At 33.3% G+C, this 20,390-nt stretch overlaps 1 protein-coding gene across 5 annotated transcripts in view; it reads right to left on the reverse strand.

Moving 5' to 3' along the window:
• VRK1 (VRK serine/threonine kinase 1) overlaps positions 1 to 20,390 on the reverse strand; it is a 139,358-nt gene that overhangs the window by 69,924 nt on the left and 49,044 nt on the right. For 4 of the 5 annotated variants that reach the window (XM_072630290.1, XM_072630286.1, XM_072630288.1 and 1 more), the window contains exons 2-3: positions 4,055 to 4,219; positions 1,694 to 1,749 (exon numbers count right to left, since the gene is read on the reverse strand). In XM_072630290.1, the coding sequence (XP_072486391.1) occupies positions 1,694 to 1,749; positions 4,055 to 4,214 (216 nt within the window). In that variant the 5' untranslated portion in view covers positions 4,215 to 4,219. Of the gene's footprint in view, positions 1 to 1,693; positions 1,750 to 4,054; positions 4,220 to 9,922; positions 10,061 to 20,390 lie in introns of those variants that run through there. The other variant, XM_072630287.1, reaches the window with a different exon arrangement.

Genomic DNA, 20,390 nt, shown 5'->3' on the forward strand with positions numbered 1-20,390 from the left:
CATTAAATACCGAGAAGAAACAGAGATGAAAAATAGCATATATGCTTTAAAAGACACCAATCTATAAGTGATACCATGTATTTTTAAATGTATGGAATATTTGCATTCCAGCAAAATTAGCTACAAAATAAAATTATTTGATTGATATTTTTTAATTGGCTCCTATTCATAATATAGGAAGTAGATTCTGGGACTTCTAAGGTTGAAAGGAGTTATATACAAAAAGCAGAGTTAGAATTAACAAGAACTCAGTCAAATGAGCAGTAGACACCAGAGTCTACTTTTGAATAAGGTCAGTTTCTTCAGTGAAATGCTGTGAAATAAATATTTTCTATTTAAAACTTGGGAATTAACTTGTTTGTCATCACTTTAAAAATCACACCAAAAATGAGTTTAACTATAAAATTCAGCAACACCAATCTTCTTCCCCTGCAAAGTTAAACCAATATATGGTTATGAAAAGGATGCTGGCTTGCTAAAATAACTATCCTTAGTTTGTGTTGATTCTTTTAAAAAAAATTTAGCTGACATTCATCTTAAATCATTCTCATTCTGCCACATTTTAAGGACATAAAAAAATTACTAAAAATATAGGAGGGTGGAGGACTACAGAACATGTCATAGAAAGACCAGCTGAAAAACAGAAGATTAAGGCAACAACAATAATTATTTTCAATTGATAAAAAATCTAACGTGGAAGAGATTACATTTATTTTACTTTTCCCCAGGATGGAACTAGAAGCAGTAAGAGAAAGGATAAAGATGCATTCTGATTTGATCTAAAAAAACTTCCTAATTAGAGCAATTCAAAAGTGAAATAGGCATGTTGGTGTAGGTATTTCCCATCACTAAAGGTCTTTAAGTGAGTGTTAAACAACTACTTGTCAGAAATAAAATGGAACTGCTTTTCAAGTACGGTTTGGATGAGATAACTTCTGAGTTCCTTTACAAATCTGAGACTCAATGTTTCTATAAATCAGGGTATTCTTTAAACAAACAGAAGGGTGAGAAATAGTGAAAGTTTTCACAACCTTACACTTCCAAATGTTAAGAATTAAGTATCAAATAACAGTTAAAATTTAATTTTGAGTCTAGTGTGTAAAATACATTATTGGCAGTTTAAAATATTCTCTGGATGAATTCAAAACCTACTAAAATGCTAATACCTACCAAAAGCAAATTATTTTCACAGTCACCCAAAAGAAGATTTAATGAGGCCATAATTATAAATTATTAGATCTACCAAATTTTTTAAGAGTCTTTGAGAGCACTAGAAAAGAAGAAGACTATATGGATGATAAGCATATACAACATGAAATATGATAAAAGTTCTAATCGAAATTTTTTCATTGTTTCCATTTTGTTGAACTAAATTTAAAACAGCTTTTCTTCTATTTCAAATGGCTAAAGGAAAAAGAACTAACAATTTCTAATACACTAACTACATTCCTATCCACCTCAGGCTTAAGACTTTTAATCGCAGTAATATAATTTAAGAGGTGGGACAGACTTTTGAAATTCATAACTTAAAACTATAAAGGTCTATTTTTGTCTCAGGAGACATTTATGATATATACTACTCAATATATAATTTTACAGTTAAATTAATTCCAATTTATTTAAAGCTATTTCACAAGACACATCCGTTACTAAATGACCAGAAAAGAATAAATCAATTCAAATATTTTCTTACCACTTTTATAACACAGGGGGCATCACTGCCAACCGACTTTGAAGAATTAGTATCAGCTGTTAAAAAAATTAAATATATCATATCAGAATAAAAGGTATAACCTTTAAGAGAAGATGCTATTAGCATATATGCATTAAGGTCTGTACAACTTTAACCTCCCTACAGAATCAAATGGAAAAGGACTGAGTAAATAGTTCAAGATGTTTATTTCAAATTTTAAACTCTGTTCTGTCAACTACAGAAATTTTAGGAAAGGTCTCTGTCATTTTATTTCTTATAGAAATAGCCCTCTGAAAGAGCAATAATTATAATAACAATAATAACAGTAAGACTGCCCATATCACATAAAAGTAAACACTTTCTATCATTTAGGAAGTAACATTCCAAGGAAGACTGTATCATTCACTCTTCACATCAAAGAGGGAGCTTTTTAGTCCCAAAGATGGTTGAAATGGACAGATGGGAGAGGTCTGAGCTCCTTAAGGCATAGCCCCAGGAAACATGTCACTTAGATAGTGCTTAAGTGATAAAGAAAACATGGTCAGATTTTTTAAAAAAAGGATTTAGTTTATAAAAGATAGACAATATGAAGTTGAAATAGTTGCACAAAGTGGTAATACAGACTTGGCTGAGGAAGAGGGGCATGAGAAAAAAGTACCCAAGATTGAATTTTGTAGAATCATATCTCCCCCTCCAGGCTGATTAAGGTTGATAGAAATGTTTATCTAGAACTGACTCTAGATTTCTAAAATATTTCATAGTATGTTTAATCATTAAAATATTTTACACACTTTATGATGGCAAATATTACAAAAGAGCTAGCATACAGAGGTCACTGGATGTGAAAAAGGTTACAAACTAAGAAAAGTACAACCTCCAGCTTACTGATTTTACTCTACGAGACGAATTTTACCTACACAAAATTGAAAGGGACAAGATTATCTTTAGAGTAAGACTTTTTAACCTGGGGTTCATAAGTGTTTTTTTTAAAAATATTTTGTTAACTGTAGTTCAGTCTCCTTTGTACTTCAATGTACCTTATTCATTTGAAAACATTATTCTGACAAGTCCACATATGCTTCACCATACTTACAATGTGGTCCATGACAAAAAACAGTCAGGAAACCCAGCAAATATCCTCTCTCAGGAGACATGATATCATGTATCAACCTTTGTGAAGATAATTAAAGCAATACCTGGCTGATATGTCTTCGCCCTCATCAACTTGGAATATGGATACGGAATCAAGTTCTTGAAAATTCTTCCTGAATCATGTTCCTCTTTCAAAAGTTAGACACATGACTAGGGGTATCCTTTGCCCCCTTCAAAGAGACACAAAATTGATAACTGCTAAATTGATTGGGGGAAAATCAAACACTTCTTATGTGAAGGTATCAATCAAAGTCTGCAGAAAATGCAGATTATGGCAAGGGGAAAATTAGGAACAGAAATACCCTACCATGCCCACTAGGGACCTTTATTCCTAATCATTTTCTCAGTCAAACTCCTTGAAAAAGCCTACACATGCTGCCTTCACTTCTCTCCTTTCAACTCTTTTCTTATCCCTCTGCAATCCAGCTTTCTGAATCTATCACTCAACTGAAATTGTTCATTAGATCCTACCATTACCACTAGCCATACTCCTATATCTCTCCTCCATTTCTCCCCTGATTAAATAAAAGTTTTTTGAAGTTAGGAATTGTTTCAATTTTGTCTTCATATCTTTAGAGTTTAGCAGAGCATTTAGAATATAGTCTCTTAATAAATGCTTGCTAATTGACTTGCACTACCTACCTCTTAGACTGAAAGGAAAGCATTTCATATACAAAAAATGCTATACAAAAGTGAATTATTAATGTGATGATTGCTACCAAATATGCTTGATAAAGCAGGCAACATTTAAAGCAATTGGATTAATAATTTTTTAGAAAAGGTTTTTTAATTTGCAGGGTCCAAGAGTTCCACAAGGGTCTCTTCAGGATTCTTAAAAAAAAAATTAAGACCATCTCCCATTGTTTTTAGTTATATTAGTTGTTTGTTTTCTTTATATGATACCACGCATACTGTAAGATTATGTTTACCCTAAATCCACTGATCTCACAGATGACAAAATACTAAAGATAAACTTTTATATCTCAATGAATTAAACAAACAGGACCGTCTTTACCAATCCACTGTAGAGACATCTATTTCAATGTAAGCTCATAATGTTTACTACAGTTGTTTAGTCACATTCTGTAATGGCTCCACTTTCTGAAACACCAACTGATGCGAAAAAAAAATTATTTAGGATGTATATGTATGTGTGTGTGTATGTACAAATTTATATATAAATTTATGTATTTGAGACCATAAACTTACCGAGATATATGCAACCAAAACCACCTTGACCAACAGGTTGTCCTATTTTCCATTCCTTTTTGGTAAGGTCAGTTAAAACTTCCCCTACTGCAAACTGTTCTGCTAGCTTTCTCCGTGCTGGACCTTTTTTTGCAGGTTGTGATGTTTTCACACGACGCATTTTTACTATAAAACAAAACAAAGTCTGTTAAATTAAGTTTCAGTCTTCTAAACAGGCTCATATTATTTTTCTTAGTAAATGATTCCAGGCAACAAAATGTGTTGTTAACGTTTCTACTATCTCTAAGATTCAAAATGGAAGTTACTTAATTTTGGATTATAATACTGGCTTAGAACCTAGACAATTCACTTTTAGGTCCTGGAAGAAAAACACTTAAGTAAAACAATCAATCTATTCAGTTACTTTCAAGGAAATAAGTAATTCTGATGTTTTTAGTTCATTCATATTTATCTCCATTAATTCAATATTTTATGCACTATGGTATGATAATCTTTTATTAGTTAAAATTGTTACTTTTGGACAAATAGACTATAAACAACTAACAGCAACACAATGAAGTTTTTACAAAGGAACTAAGTATACATCGAGGAGCTGAAAAAAATTGGTCATGCCACGCTTTCTTAATGTTTCCTGTCTTTTTTTTTTTAAGATTATTTCATTCTTTTTTAAAGATAGAAATTCAGTTCAGAATACAGTAAGTGTGGTTTTGCGGCATACTAGAAAGATATTCGATTAGTAATTTACTAATCAGTAAATTAGTAAAACATTCTATACTAATTAGGTATGGGATCTAGAAAAAAATCCTGAAATTCGAAAAAAAAAAAAAAAAAAGATCAAGAAATCCAATAAAGAACATCTCTAACCCCAAAACTACAATCAGGCCAAAATTCAACGACAATAGGAAAAGGGGTCCTGCAAACATAGCAAGCAACAATATGAACACAGATAAGACACTGTAGAAGATTCTTTATCTTACAGTAGTAAGTATAAGTATATACAGTATAAGATACTATAGAAGATTCTTTATTTTAAGGCAGCAAGAGTAGAAGAAGAAAACTCCAGTTTCTGGGAATAACAGCATGCAGCCTGATGCCTTAGTATTATTGAGACATCTCAGGCCTATTGATAACCCTAATATTCTATGCTGAGATGCCAGAAAATCATGAAGATCCAGTGTTCTAAATAGCAAAAATCTAAAGATCTAAGCTGGGGGGATGGGGGGCGAGGGGGTGTCAGATTCTGAGAGGTCACTAGAACCCAGGAGAATATGGATGAGATCAAGAAATGCCTACCAGCCCACCCAAAAGTACAGTAAGGGTAGAACCTAGACCTGGCACAAAGCTTCAGTTCAGGAACTACTATAAAAAGATGAGTGAAACCAAATGTACGAATGTCAGGGGGTTTTCTTTTCTATTTCATAGGTTCTGCTAAATTATTTTCTCATCTTTTTTTTATTTTACTTTTTTAAATTCTTTTTCAAAAGAGATGAACTTCCAGGATAGGAAAGTGGGGAGATGGAGGGATGAAGAAGTAAACACAATCAAGGTAAAAAATAAAGGATATAAAAAGCTTTTTATTATGTCAGTAAAAAAAAAATTTATGTATATGAAAGGTGGCATTTGAACCAAGATCTTCCTGGTTTTGAGGTCAGTTTTCTACTATAAATAGTACCTCTCTCATGGGAAACATAACTCAAATTTTTTAAAAAATTCTTAGAAAGAAATTATAATACAGTATTTGACCTCTACTTTTAAAAGTGCTATGCTATAAACTTTAGAATGTTAATAAAGGAAAATATTAATGCACTGCAGCTGTAGCAATATTGCTAATATAGATTCAATGGGATCAGCATGTTGTGTGTTTTCATGTGTACTCATTTTTTATTTTTAGTGAAAGGGGAACACCTAAAATAAATGTAAATGACTGTATTTCCTTTTTAAAAAATGGGCTAATTTGCTATTACTAGACTAACATTCAAGAAATTGAAACTAAGAATAGGCATATCAGTGATGTATCTTGAATTGCCTAATCTCTTGAAATTTTCTTTTTCATCAAATAACCACTTTAGGTACTGGCTACCACACAATTTTGTTCATCTTCCTTTTAAAAAAATTTTACTGTATCTTTAAAAACTTTTTATAACCCTTCTTTTTTACATTGCCTATATTTCCTTCTGCATCCCTCCATCTCCCCACTTTTGAATCCCAAAAAGTCATCTCTTTTAAAAAAGATTTTTTAAAACTTTAAAAATAAAAAAAGATTAAAAAGATGAGAAAATTTAGCAAAATCTATCAAAAGAAACACATCTAACAGTGTTTATATCTAACAGTATTTAGTATTTCTTCACCTCTACAAAGGAGTTGGGGCTAGATTTCTTCTCTTAGCCTCTTTTTGGAGGTCAAGCATGTTTGCATTTTGTAAATTTAATTTTCAGTTGTTTGCTGTTGTTCTTTCCATTTACATTGTTGTAGTGATTGTACATAAAGTTCTTCTGGTTTTACCTTACTTTACTTTGCATCATGATAAGTCTTTATTCATAACATGCATTTCTTGTAGGACAGTAACATTTCATATTCATATTCGCTTGTATATATTGGTGGTGTGACACTGGGTAAATCACTCAGCCATTCAGTACTCAAAGCAATTCTCTAAGATTTTTAGTGACAGAGAAGGTATTGGTCTGCATTGGTAAAAGAGTTTCCTTACCAACGAGTTCCTATAATTCTAGTGAAATCACAGGTCCAGTCCCTATCCTGATCTTACATTTACAGTCAGTAATGGAAGATTCAACATTCAGAAAATGTTAAGTAGCTTTTAAACCAAATACTTCAAAACAATATAATAGAATTTACCTTAAAATAAGTAAAGTACATATTTCAGATATGAAAGTTGATACATTTATGTCCTATGCTGCACTACCTCATCAAACCGTCAAAAATCTATCCCCTGTTTGACTATTAGTAATTCATCAAAAGTTAAGGTATTTTCAAATTACTTTAAAATGTTTTTTTTTTTTTGGTCTTCTCTATAACTCAGCAAAGTAATTATAATATCTTTTGTATTTTTCTGGAATTTCCTGCCAAGGGAATGACATGAATACTTGAGTTTTATATGAAACAATTCTAATTTTCTCCTCAATTTCTGGTCTACAATATAAGTCCTATGTTTTTTAACTATAAATTTTTCTTCTCTAAATTAAGCTGTTTGTCTTTGTTTTCGGTTTTCATCATGTAGTCAGATAATTGAAATTGATTGTTGTGATTAATGATGGTTTGGAACGACTTTATTTCTTTCCTAAAATAGTGCCAAAGAATGACTGTCGTCGCTGTCACTCTGCTGAATACTTAAATCACTGGTGCTAAAAGTAACAATCAGCATGATATAAAAACTAGGAAAGGGGTGTGCTTGTCAAAGAATATGTCCAGTAACAAAGTGATTGTCACCTTCAAAAAGATTAGTGAAAGTAGCTAAGTTCAATTTATCTTTTTAATTATGGAATAAGCTCTGTTCTGTGTTCAACACATACCTGAAAGAACACAGGGAACAACCCTTGTCCAACCCTCACTCATCTGTACCCATTCCATGGCCATGCCTTTGACTTCTTAAGATCCCCAACACTGAGCAAAAGGACTCATTCATTCAGCCTTCAACCCTGCCATGCATGCACACATGCACCAATGCACATAACTCAAATGTATATGTGTGTGCAAGCACACACACACAGGTACCCACACACTTCCCTTGAAAACAGCCCTGGGTGCAGGTGCAGCAGCTGCACCACCACCAGTACCACCAGTAGAACCACTACGACCACCACCACCACCACCAGCAGCACTTCAAGGATCATCATTTCAATATTGACCACTCATGAAAATCAGCATCTGAATCTCTGAAACACCAGAAAAAGGAGTCAGGATAACAGCACCCTATCTGTTAAAGGTTATCAACCCCTAAGTGGTACAGTGGGAAAAGCAATGGATTTAGAGTCAGAGGATACTGGCTGAAATATGGATTCTATCATTACAATTCTCTAGATCTCAATTTCCTCACCTATAACATGTCAGGGTTAAACTATATAACCTCCAAGTTCCCTCTGCAGCAGCAAATCTGTGATTCTGAAATTCTGAGACAGTCTATGAAAATGTTTTTCACTGTTAAATTCCCTTTCTAGATCTAAATCAACAGTCCTATAGCATCCTATGCATATGCCTTAGCCTCCCTGAAGATCCTTGACCCCTTATTTTCACTGAAATCCACACTCTCACAATAACTACACTGCTATCTAATTCTTATCAACAGTGTCTATATCAGTCATGGAACATATCTGGAATACTATGCAAATGGAAGAGGTGTATATATAGTGAGGTTTTCCAAATTTTCCTGGAATACTTCAGTCTTCTAAATGAGTGCCATAATCATTTAAAAGAGTTTGGCCTAACCATTCAAACAGAAAAGTAAAATAAGTGGATAAAGAACACCTATCATCCAGACTACGACATGCAGTTGGATAAATACATATATCTTACAGAGAAACTACCTATGGACAATGAGCTAAGAGGAAAATTAAACAGAAGGAGGAAGAGAATGGGCTGAAATACATTTGGGAAATTGAATGATGCTCTTAAGGATCCCAAACTTCTCCCTGAAGCAAATGGCTTATCTTTTAAATAACAATATTCTTCTAACGGTGCTGTATAGAGGTGACAAGTCAGGTAACCCCAGTTTCAAAATTGCAAGTCATCTAATGAGCAATGGAGTGGTACATTTAGTCATGAACTAGGCTCCAGCACATATACCCAAGAAAAAATTGCAATTAAATTATCAGCAAAATGGAAAAATGGAAAAAAAAAAAAAGTGAGTCAATAAGGTAGAGACAACACAGGATAACTAAGATACAGCCAATATGCTCCATAAGTATCCATATAACATCACAAGATTTAGAGGAAGACCACCAGCACCACTGTTTGGCACTCCCTCCCTTCATGGAAAATTTATGGGGTAATATGGACAAGAGCTTCACAGTATCACTAAATGGGTTACTATAAGGAGGTATGAGTTACATGAGCATCAATATCACAGGTCCATCTCAAGTTGATACTGACATGAAATCAATAATCATGGAGGGATGGAAGAAGGAAACAACTTGTCACCAAGATAAACATCCCTAGTTCCTAATCCCTTATATATACTTGTGATGTTATTACTTACAACAAGCAGAAAAACAAGTTTAAATTTTTTTTCTTTCAATGAGCTCTAAATAAGAATATTCCTAGTAAAAATATCCAATATGCAAAAGAACTATTATTTTCATCATCCCTATCTCTGTTGACAGCATCAATATATTTTCAGGCTTTATAACTTCTGTGATACCCCTGATTATTCACTCTCATTCATCCCACACATATAATAAGTTGCCAGATCTTGTCATTTCTACCTGTATATACCTTTCAAATGTGATTTTTTTTTTCCCCTCCACCCATAGTCACTCCAAGAGTTCAGGCCCTCTTGCAATAGCTTCCTTAAGGCAGCCCTGTCTTAAATTTTTCCCCAATTCAATGCTTCTCCATACAGCTACCAGATTAATTTGCCTAAAGGACAAACTTCAGTGGTCCCTATTATCTCTATAATCAAAAAGAATCCTCTGGTATTTAAAATCTTTCCTAAACTGGATATATAGTACATTACTCTTCCTTCATGCCACTTTTTGTTTTTCTATTTCATGGATTATCATGAGATAGAATTTGTCACCAAGTGACCTGGGGCCACTGGTGATAGTTTCTGAATTCTGCTAAGCTAGTCCTCAAAAAGCAGATTCAGTCTGTTGATACAATATATTCAGGTCATTCTCAAATTTCTTCTTCTCTTACCTCTATCCTGATATTCATAACTTCAAACTTAATTTGTCTAAAAACAAACTCTTCTTCTCTTCCTTGACCCCAAACAATCTTTTTCCTTCATATTCAGCCATTTCTGACAGTGATTCTGCCATTCTGCCAGTCCCACAGGTTCAAAAGCCTGAGGTCATAATTCATTCTTCTTACTCTTCCCATACCTAATAATCTCTAGATACTAGCAATTGTTCCTTCATAATGCTTTTCAAATCTGACTCACCTTTCTAGTCTCATTTCCATTACCCATGTTTAGTCATGAATAAGCTCAACACAAACAAATGTGACATACCTGCTAAAAAGGTAACGATTTCCTATGGCACATTAATATAAGTGTAGTACCCATATAAAAGTAAACAATAATCCCATCATACTCTGAAGCAGATCAAACTAAAATACTGTATTCATTTCTGGGTACCATAATTTAAGTGATAAACTGACAGACTCAAGTACATACAGAGAGGGGCAAGTGAGATGTTAAGAGATTTCAAAATTATGTTACACAGAAAAGTTTAAAGAACTGGAAGTGTTTAGAATAAACAAGGCAATGAGGTTTAAACACTCAGAGAGATCTTGAGGAGAGGAGTCTTGGCTTGGGTGACAAGGATTCCTAAGTGGCACTGTGGTATAGTGGAGAATGAAGGAATGTAAGAATCAAAAAATCTGGGGTCAAATCCCAACTCTGCCACTTACTATCTATGTGACCTTGGACAAGCCATAATTTCTTTGGGCTTCAGTTTCCTCACCTATAAAATTAAAGGGTTACATAATAGTGCCTCTGAGGTCCCTTCTACATCCAAAATTATGATCCTACAATCTCATCCAACTTTTAATATTGTATGATTCTAGTTCAGGTCTTCATCACCTGCTAAAATACCTTCCCCACTACTATTTAACTATGTCCTACAACTGCTTAAACACTTATCTGAAGATCCTCCTCCTTCAAGAAAGTCTACTTTCTCAATGGCACTATACAGACCCCCATCTTTGCTGCTTCCTCTGAGTTCCTAAATTTGTCATATCACCTCTTTCATACTCAGAATATGCTATAATACACTTATGCAGAAAGTCCAAATGACTTGAAGGTGTAAGACGAGTTTAAATCCTGGCTCTACCACTTATCAGTTATATAACTGTGGGAAAATTCCTTAACCTTCTCTTTGTCTCAGTTTCCTTATCTGTAAAACTTGGCTAAGATTATTTGCATTATTTAACTCACAGGATTGTTGTCAAGTCAACAAGTATTTATTAAGCGCTAATTATTTGTCTGACACCATGCTAAGCACTGAGAAAACAAAAACAGCTCCTGCCCTCAAAGAATTCACAATTTAATGGGGGGAGAGGAGGGACAGAGGCAGAGGAAGAAACACAACATGCAAACCATTATATTACATCCAAACAAAATATATGTTATTTGTATGCGCATGCATGTGTGTGCACGCATGTGTGTCTGTATAGGAGATATGGTTAGATGATAGATAGACAGAGAGATAGATAGATAGACAGATATGAGATAACTTGGAGTAACTTCAAAGGAAAGATAGTAGTAGCATTAAGGGGGACCAGGATTTTTGCAGAAGGTAGGATTTTAGCTGAGACTTGAGGAAAGCCAGGAGAAAGAGGAGAGAATTCCAGGTATGGAGAACACCAATTAAAATGCATGAGATAAAAGTATCTTGTATAAGAAATAGCAAGGAGATCGGTCACTGGATCCCAGAGTATATGGTAGAAAGTTAGGTATAAGACTGGAAAGATAGGAAAGGGCCAGGTTATAAAGGGCTTTAAAAGCCAAACAGAGGTGACAGTGAATACAGCACAAGACTTGGGAGTCAGGAAAATAGTAGAATCTGCCTCAGACTCCTTACTAGCTGTGTGACACTAGGTAAGTGACTTAGCCTATCTGTGTCTCAGTTTCCTCGTCTGTAAAATGAGGATAAAAGCACCTAACTCACAGGGTTGTTGTGAAGATCAAATGAGTTAACACATGTAAAGCATCTTGCAAACTTTAAAGCACTATATAAATGCTAGTTAATATTATTTTATATTTGATCCTAGAGATAATAAGAAACCACTAGTGTTTATTGAATAGGGCAGTGAAATAGTTAGACTTGTGTTTGGTGGTAGTTGATTAGAGAATGAACCAGAATGCAAAGAATCTAAAGGCAGGGAGACCAACAATTAGGCTACTGCAACAGTTCAGATATTAAGTGATAAGGGCCTGCAACAGGGTGGTAGCAGTGTCAGAGAAGAGAAGGGGAAATATATGAGATGTTGTGAAGGTAAAATTTATAAGACTTGGCAAAAAAGACTTTGGGGAAAAACTGGATATATAACACACTATACATACACATACAAATGCAAATTTTTATTTTTTTATTTTGCCATTATCTTTATTGAGAAAAATATTTACATATATGTGTCCTCTACCCATCTAAACATGTGTTGGTTGTTGTCCTTCATGCTTGAAAAGGACCAAAATGACATCACTATATTGGGGTCAAAGTGCAGTGTGTCTGACTGTGGCTGATAGTCCAAAATGAGCGTGGAAGGTTCTACCACAGGTCAGGAACAAACACTCCATATGAACATTTGCAGTGGAGATATCTAAATTTACCCACCTCATATTCCTTTTGAGCTTCCGCAATTCTGTTTTGCTCATAGAGCACAGAACCTTCTTTGATCTAAACATAGTAATAAGCCTTTCAAGGGACACCTATCTAGACATAGTAAGCCCTTTAAGGGAAAGGGCAATGCCATATCTCACTGTATCCCAATGAACAATGCTCAATACATTTGATGATGATGAAAAAGACAATTTTACTAGACATGTAGTCTTCATGCTACTTTTCTACAAATATTTCAATACTTAGTAATACTACTGAAATCAATCTTTAAAAGCTGAAGATTTGATTGTGACGTGGGCAGCTAGCATTTATCACTCATAATACCAGCCATGTTAAATTCAAGAAAAAGGTGAGCCATTTTATTACATTTTTTGATGGTGCTAAAGCCTCCCTGACCAATGATGCAAGTAAAAGGTACAAAATCACTTAGATTCATCAGAGACTACATACTGGTTTCAAAAGATGTTTCTTACAGATGTGGGAAGAACAGTTTTTCTTTCCCTGGACTAATTAATTCTAAACTGAGAAATCATTTTGAAACTGGGAGAAAAAAAAGCTTTTCAAAAAAACTTCAATAAATTCATGAATGACAATACAGAAAACATTAAAGAAGACAACTGATAACTCCTTTCACAACATACACCCTAACTTATACATCAAAAGAGAATAGCAAGATGATCATAGATCTCACCTTATATGGCAAGTTACATGGCAAGGTTTCTCTTATGTAAAGTTCTATTTTTTATTTTCATAATAAGAATAAGGAGAAAAAGGAAAGTGAAAATTGAAATATATCAACATTTTCAGTTTCTTCCTTTTATTAAACAATATTTCAAAGGATGCATAACTTTATTGATGTGGCTGTTCCCTTTAATGGTGAAGAACATAATCCAGCAACATTTTCTCATTCGGAGTAAATTCATGTCCTCCCACAACTTCTCACTAAAAAAAATCTATCAAATGTGGTTGAGCCTTCCAGGTCTTTTAACAGTCCAAGGCAGCTAGGTGGCACAGTCAATAGAGCACTGGGCCTGAAATGAGAAAGACCTGAGTTCAAATCCACCCTCAGATTACTTACTTGCTGTGCGATCATGGCTAAGTCGCTTAACCTGTCTGCCTCAGTCTTTTCAACTATAAAATGGGGATCATAACACCACCTACTAAACAAGGTTGCTTTGAGGATCAAATGAGATAATGTTTGGAAAGTACTTAGTACAATGCCTGGAACACAGAAGGTCCTTATTGTTTATTCCCTTTCCACAGTAACAAGTTCAACTCTCAAGTGTTCAGTCTGCACTCCTGTGGTCATCCCAACACCATTTCTAATGATATAATGGAAAGAGCAGTGCCTAGGATGAATTGGATTAAAATTCCTGGATAAAAACACCTGGACTAAAATTCTACCAGTGCTGCTTACCTGTGTGAGTTTAGTAAAGTCATTAAACCCATATGATCCTCAGTTTTCTCATCTATAAAATGAAGGGATTGGAACTAGATGACCTTTGACATTCAGATAGCTCTAGTTCTATGACTCTATGTTATCTTTACTTCACAGAAGTTTTACCCTATTGCTTCACTAGGATGTGAGGTAGACCAAGGTCCTCAAACATTATGCCAGTGGAATTGAAAATAATCTAATTCAATTTCCTCATTTTACTGTTGTGGAAACTGAAAACTGGAAAGGTACCTAAGGTCATAAAGATAGATCATGAAAGAGGTAACATTAGAATAAAAGTCTCCTGACTCCTGGTCCATTAGTAGTATGGACCTACAAACTTTAGAAAAAGTAAAAATAACGCTCAGATTCAATCCAGCTCAGACTCTGTCTAGCTGGGATCCTATCTGGCCCACTTGTGTATACTAGCATTACAAATGCTTAGGCTCCTTAAGAGCCAATCCAAGATGGTGAATCTTTAACAAACTTTGTTTTCTTTGGCTTTAAAAAAAAAAAAAAGGAAAAATAAAAGGCATTACTTTAAAATGTTTCAAATATATATCTTGAAAAAATCAAACTTATTCCTGTAGTTATAAAATTTATGTTAAAAGATGTTCTGTTTTAAAATATACTGCTATTTAATTGCACCTTTGGTGATTTGTTTTTCCTTAAATCAAATTTACTCATGTTAGTGATATAATTCACAGTTTCCAATATAAAAATTAAGTTATTCTACAATTTAAAATGACCACTTCTCTTCTCCCTCAGAATACATAAATTGAGGAAATTCAAAGGCACAAATCAATCTACATTGCTATTAGACACAAACAACCACTCACTAGCATATTATATGTAAGCATGTACCAAAACTTAATTGTAAACAAAGGAATTAGGATCATAAAGCTATTAGTAGGCAAAGGAAGCTTATAATTGAACATATTCAAACAGAATTTCAGTGGTAAACTTTTACATGTAAAAAAATACTCTAAAATTAACAAATCTGAATGTAAAACGGTCTCCAATTTTTAGATATTATTCTAACCGTTTTCCTATGAATATCAAAATTGTACTCTACTGTAATTTTTGTCACAAAACTTTATTTCAATAGATACATTTGTCACAATAAAGTATTGTAAGTATTTAAACAAATGGCATTTGAGAAGTCCTAAATGCAAATCTAAAAGAGAAATTTGGTAATTTTGGTATTTCTTTTTCTGTTACTAAAAGTTGAAATGATCAAAACAAGACCATTCATACATTCTAAATATCAAGAGATCATTATGTCCAAATTAGAAAATTATAATGTATTTAAAGGTGTCTTATTTCCCTATTTATTAGAAGACTAATCATAAAATTTATTAAGAATCACAGAATGCAGAGCTGGAAAATATCAAAAGAGTCATCTACTGCAATTCCTATCCCAAAAATAAATTATATATCCATTACCTCCCAACAAGTGATCATTCTCTATATAAAGACCTCATAATCCTTTTCAAATAGAGTAGAAATCAGCTTCCTTCTTACTACTACTCCTTGGTCCTACTTGGCCTTCTAAGACTGATGGGGGCAAGGTTTAATTCCTCTCCCACAAGAAAGCACTTCAAATGTTTGAACACAGCTCATCATGAATACAATTTTGGGAGGGGCTGTAGAAACAGTAACACCTTGCTGGAAGCTATGAAATGGAAAACATTTTCAAATTAAATAGCAAGTTACTAATTTGTTTATCACTTTTCACCCAGAGATCCCAATATTCGTTTTATATCTCAGGAGGTAAAAACGACAGATACTCTTAAGATTCCTAGATAGATGGATGGATGGATGGATGGATGGATGGATGGATGGATGGATGAATGGACAGATAGATAGATAGATAGATAGACAGAGATAGATAGATAGATAGATAGATAGATAGATAGATAGATAGATAGATGGATAGATAGACAGTCAGACAGACAGGTACAGTCAGACAGACAAATAAAGCTTGGAACCAAATATGTTTAAATAGAATTTCAGTGGCAGAAAAACTTTTACATCTGAAACAATATCCAAAAATTAACAAATCTGAATATAAAATGGTCTCCACTTTTTACATACCATTCCAAATATTTTGCTGTGAATATTAAAATTATACTACTCTGTAATTTTTGTCACAAAACTTTATTTTACTAAATAGATGTCTGTCACAATACAGTACAGTATTAAAAATTATACACATACACATATGTGTGATATATAATATATATGCTACGCTATTATTATTCACAGTGTCTAATGTCGAAACAAACTGTAGTATATCCACATAAATAAATGACTGTGCTAGTGTAGCAAAACCAACAAAACTTTAATTTGTGCAATACTTTTCATATCTTCTCTCTATAATTATTCTCTCTATAACTTCTTTCTTATATTGTATAAATTTACATACAATTTACTATATGCATATATAAGCATAATTCATATCTATATTTATGCAAATAGACAGAGTTATCTATATATTAATAAGACCTTTATCCCCCTTTTATAATCTTTGTATATGAGTTTATTTCTCTTCTCATATGGAATATGAATTATCATTTCACATGCAGAATCCCAGAGTGGAGAGAGGAAGATACATAAGCACTTCTATAAAGCTGCTGATTCCTCTTTTGAGAAAATAACCTAAGGTAATTTTCCTGGCACCTAGCATGTATATTGTATTAATTGTCTCTTGCATTTTGCTTTGACCTCCAAAATAAGCCAAGAATATACCCTCCACTTTGCCCAATAGAACTTCATATAAAGTGTCCATCTAGACACAGATGGTTCCACAGCAACAGGCATATTAGAAAAGAGACTCTGTGCCTACACACACACACACACACACACACACACACACACACACACACACGTTTAGCTAACTTTGAGTAAATCAATGAACATTCTACTCCCATAATCTCATATTCCTCAAATAATTACTGTCTTCAAAGATCCCAAAGCACAGATGATAAAGCAAGGATAGTAGATAATGCTTTGATCCCCAACGATCACCATCTTGGAACTGATGAAACTGAAGGACAATCTATAATATATATCAGAGATGGGACTTTTCCTATACAAACAAGAAAGTTGGGAAGTCATTGCTATAAATGCTACAACACAGCAATCTGAGAAGCTGCCATACCATTCCCCCAATCAGGGTATATAGATTTGAAGGCCCAGGCTCTGCTCTAAATGGCTGTAAAAATAGCATTTAATAAATCTCCACTGGAAATATAAGCTTTGTTGCACAGATTTCCTCATCCCACTTTATCCTAGACACTTGAATAACCAATTCACTTGAAAGGCTATTTGCCACCAGATGAAGAAATTGAAATAATCAGAAGAAATTGACAGCCTCCTGTTTATTTTTCAATTCTTTGTATTCAAAGAGCCCACACATCTAATTGCTGAAGTAAGTCAAACTTGGCTGTAAAAATGAAAAATTACAATTCAGGGGAAACATTGGAAGATTTTTATTAATGCAATTAAGAAAGCAAAACCAAAAGAAAAATATACAAAATGAAGACAATATCCATTTTAAAAAACTAAAGTGATATAACTCAAGTAAAGGAAATCAGGCAATTTAGTGCTAAGGTATATAGCATATCAAACAAATAGCTTTCCCTTTAGTAAACAACAATAAACACACAAAAATGCATGAAAGTAGCACTGTTTTCAGGGAACTTGCTGAGGGTAGGGAATACGGGTATGTGTATATGTTATATTATATCTACTGTGAAAACGAAAAGAGGGTTTTCAGTTCCGAGCAATCAGAAAGATGTTAAAGAAACCTAGCTTTCCTATAAAAACACCAGAAAATACCTGAAAGGGGTTCAGAAAAACCAATGACAAAGAAAACAGAAAATAAATAGAAGTAATAAGCTTTTCTACCTAATATAGAACATTGCCAAAAGAAAAAAAAAAGTCAGAAGCCACTAGCAAGAACAAGTACAGTTACTAAACAAATAATAAGAAGTTATCCAAAGAATCAGAAAGCACCAATTCAGGAAAGTCAATGTCAGTTCCAAAAAAAGGACATAAAAGAGATCCAGCACTCCGAAGGCGGTATTGTAGTACTGTCACAAATCAATGTGAGCTCCAATAATCAAGAGACCTAAGGCCAAGCAACAGAACCAGCCCCTATAGTCTTTCTCCATCCCATTTTTCTTTGTAAATGGGGAAAAAGAAGAAAAAGTAAGAGATTCTAATACAGTCATAACAGTAAAAGTGAATGGAATGAACTTATCTGTAAAATAAAGGAGGGCAGAAGACTGAATTAAAAAACAGAATGTCATTTATCAGAAACATGTGAAACATAAAGATTCACAGAGTTAAAATAAGGGACTAGAGCAGAGTTTATTATCTTTCAATCAAATCGAATATGCACCAACATGATTAAAGCAAGGAAAGAGTATTATGCATATAGTCACCATAAATAATGATGTAGTATCAATATGTAATATGTATGCACTGAAGAGCATAGCATCTAAGTACTTAATAGAGAAGTCATTTGAATTATGGGGAGAAATGGCAAAACTAACAACTAACCTCAAGGTGCCCCTCTCATACTTAAATAAATCTAACAACAAAAAAAAATAAACAAGTTAAGAACTTGAAAAAGATTTTACAAAACTTAGCTATGACAGATCTCTGGCAACTGCAGAATGGAAACAAAAAGGAATATACATGCTTTCAGCCATAAATGGAATATTTACAAAAGATTGTAATGTGCTATGGTATATAAACCTCAAAAATAAATGCTGGGAGGCAGAAATATTAAATATATCCTTTATAGACCAGAATGCAATAAAAAAGGCCTTTTAAAAAAGGATTCAAATTTAATGCTAAGAATAATAATAACAATAATAACTACCATTTATATAGCATTTACTATGTGCCAGGAACTATATGCTAAGTGCTTTACAATTATTATTTCATTTGATCCTCACAATAAACATGGGAATGGGTACTGTTATTATCTCCAGTTTACAGATGAAAAAAATGATGTAAACAGAGGTTAAGTGACTTGGCCAGGATCATCAAGCTATTAAGTGTCTGAGGCTGAATTTGAACTTGGGTATACTTCACTCCAGACCTGGAATCCCTTTATCACATAGGTACCTATATTTAGAAACTAAATCATTTAATCCTAAAGAAATGGCAGGTAAAGGGGAAAAAAAATCATAGAAACAATGGAAAATTTCCACAAAGAAAACAAGACAAAAAATTCTGAGATAAAGGCAAAGCACTCTTTAGGGGAAATTTTATATCTCTAAATATTTTCACCACCAAAAGACAGATAGAAACTAAATGAATTAAGCATAAAACTAAAGAAAATGCAAAAAGCAATAAATCAAAAAACTACAACCAGACACAAAAAGAAATTCTGAACGTCTGAGAGAAAAAAAAATTGAAAACAAACTGAAAAGCAGAAAACCATAGAACTGGTTAATATAATTAGGTGTTTTTAAAAACTAATAAATTAGATAAGCTCTTAACTAAACTAACTAAAAGGAAAAACAAACTGCCAATATTAAAAATGAAAAAGGAAATATACAACAAATGAAGAAGGAAATTCAAAAGAATTTTGCCCACTTTATATACCAACAAAACTGATTACTAGTAAATGACGTATTATGAGAACAAGAACTAGAGAATTCAAATAACTCAATCTGAAAATAGAGAAATTAAGGACCCCATAAAAGAGTGACCAAAAGGAAAATACCAAGGCCAAACACTTGTAAAAGTGAATTCCTGCATATTCATATTCAAATAACAATTGCAAAACTTATTTGCAAAAATAGGGAAAGAAGAACCTTACCAAACCCTCTTGTATATACAAAGACAATCCAGATATCTAATTCAGGGAGAGATAAAGCACTGAAAACTACATGCGAATACCTCTAGGGAATTCTGATGCAAAAATACTAAAAATGTTGGCAAAGAAGCTACAACATATTTAAGAGATAATATACTGTGCAAGTTTGAATTTAGACCAGAAACTCAAGGTTGATTCAATACTGGGAAAACTGGAAACACAACAGATTATATTAATAACAAAAAAAAAAAAAAAAATCACATGATCATATCAATACATGAAAGAAAAAGGCTTTTAATGGACATTTATTCTTTTGTAAAAAAGGTTAAAGCATAGGAATAAAATGGATGTCTTTCATATGATAAATAAGATCTATAAAAAACCAGGAGCTAACATCTGTAAAAAAGAAATGCTTTCCAATAAGATCAAGATACAGCAAAGAGGTCCATTGTTACCAGTTATTTAGGACTGTTCTAGAAATCTAAGATGGGATATATGGAGTATTCAAGGAAGACTATCACTTCTGGTGTAAGGTCTTGCCAAGCCCTT

Source organism: Notamacropus eugenii, chromosome 1 (assembly GCF_028372415.1).
Source record: "Notamacropus eugenii isolate mMacEug1 chromosome 1, mMacEug1.pri_v2, whole genome shotgun sequence".
NCBI classification, from domain to species: Eukaryota; Metazoa; Chordata; class Mammalia; order Diprotodontia; family Macropodidae; genus Notamacropus; species Notamacropus eugenii.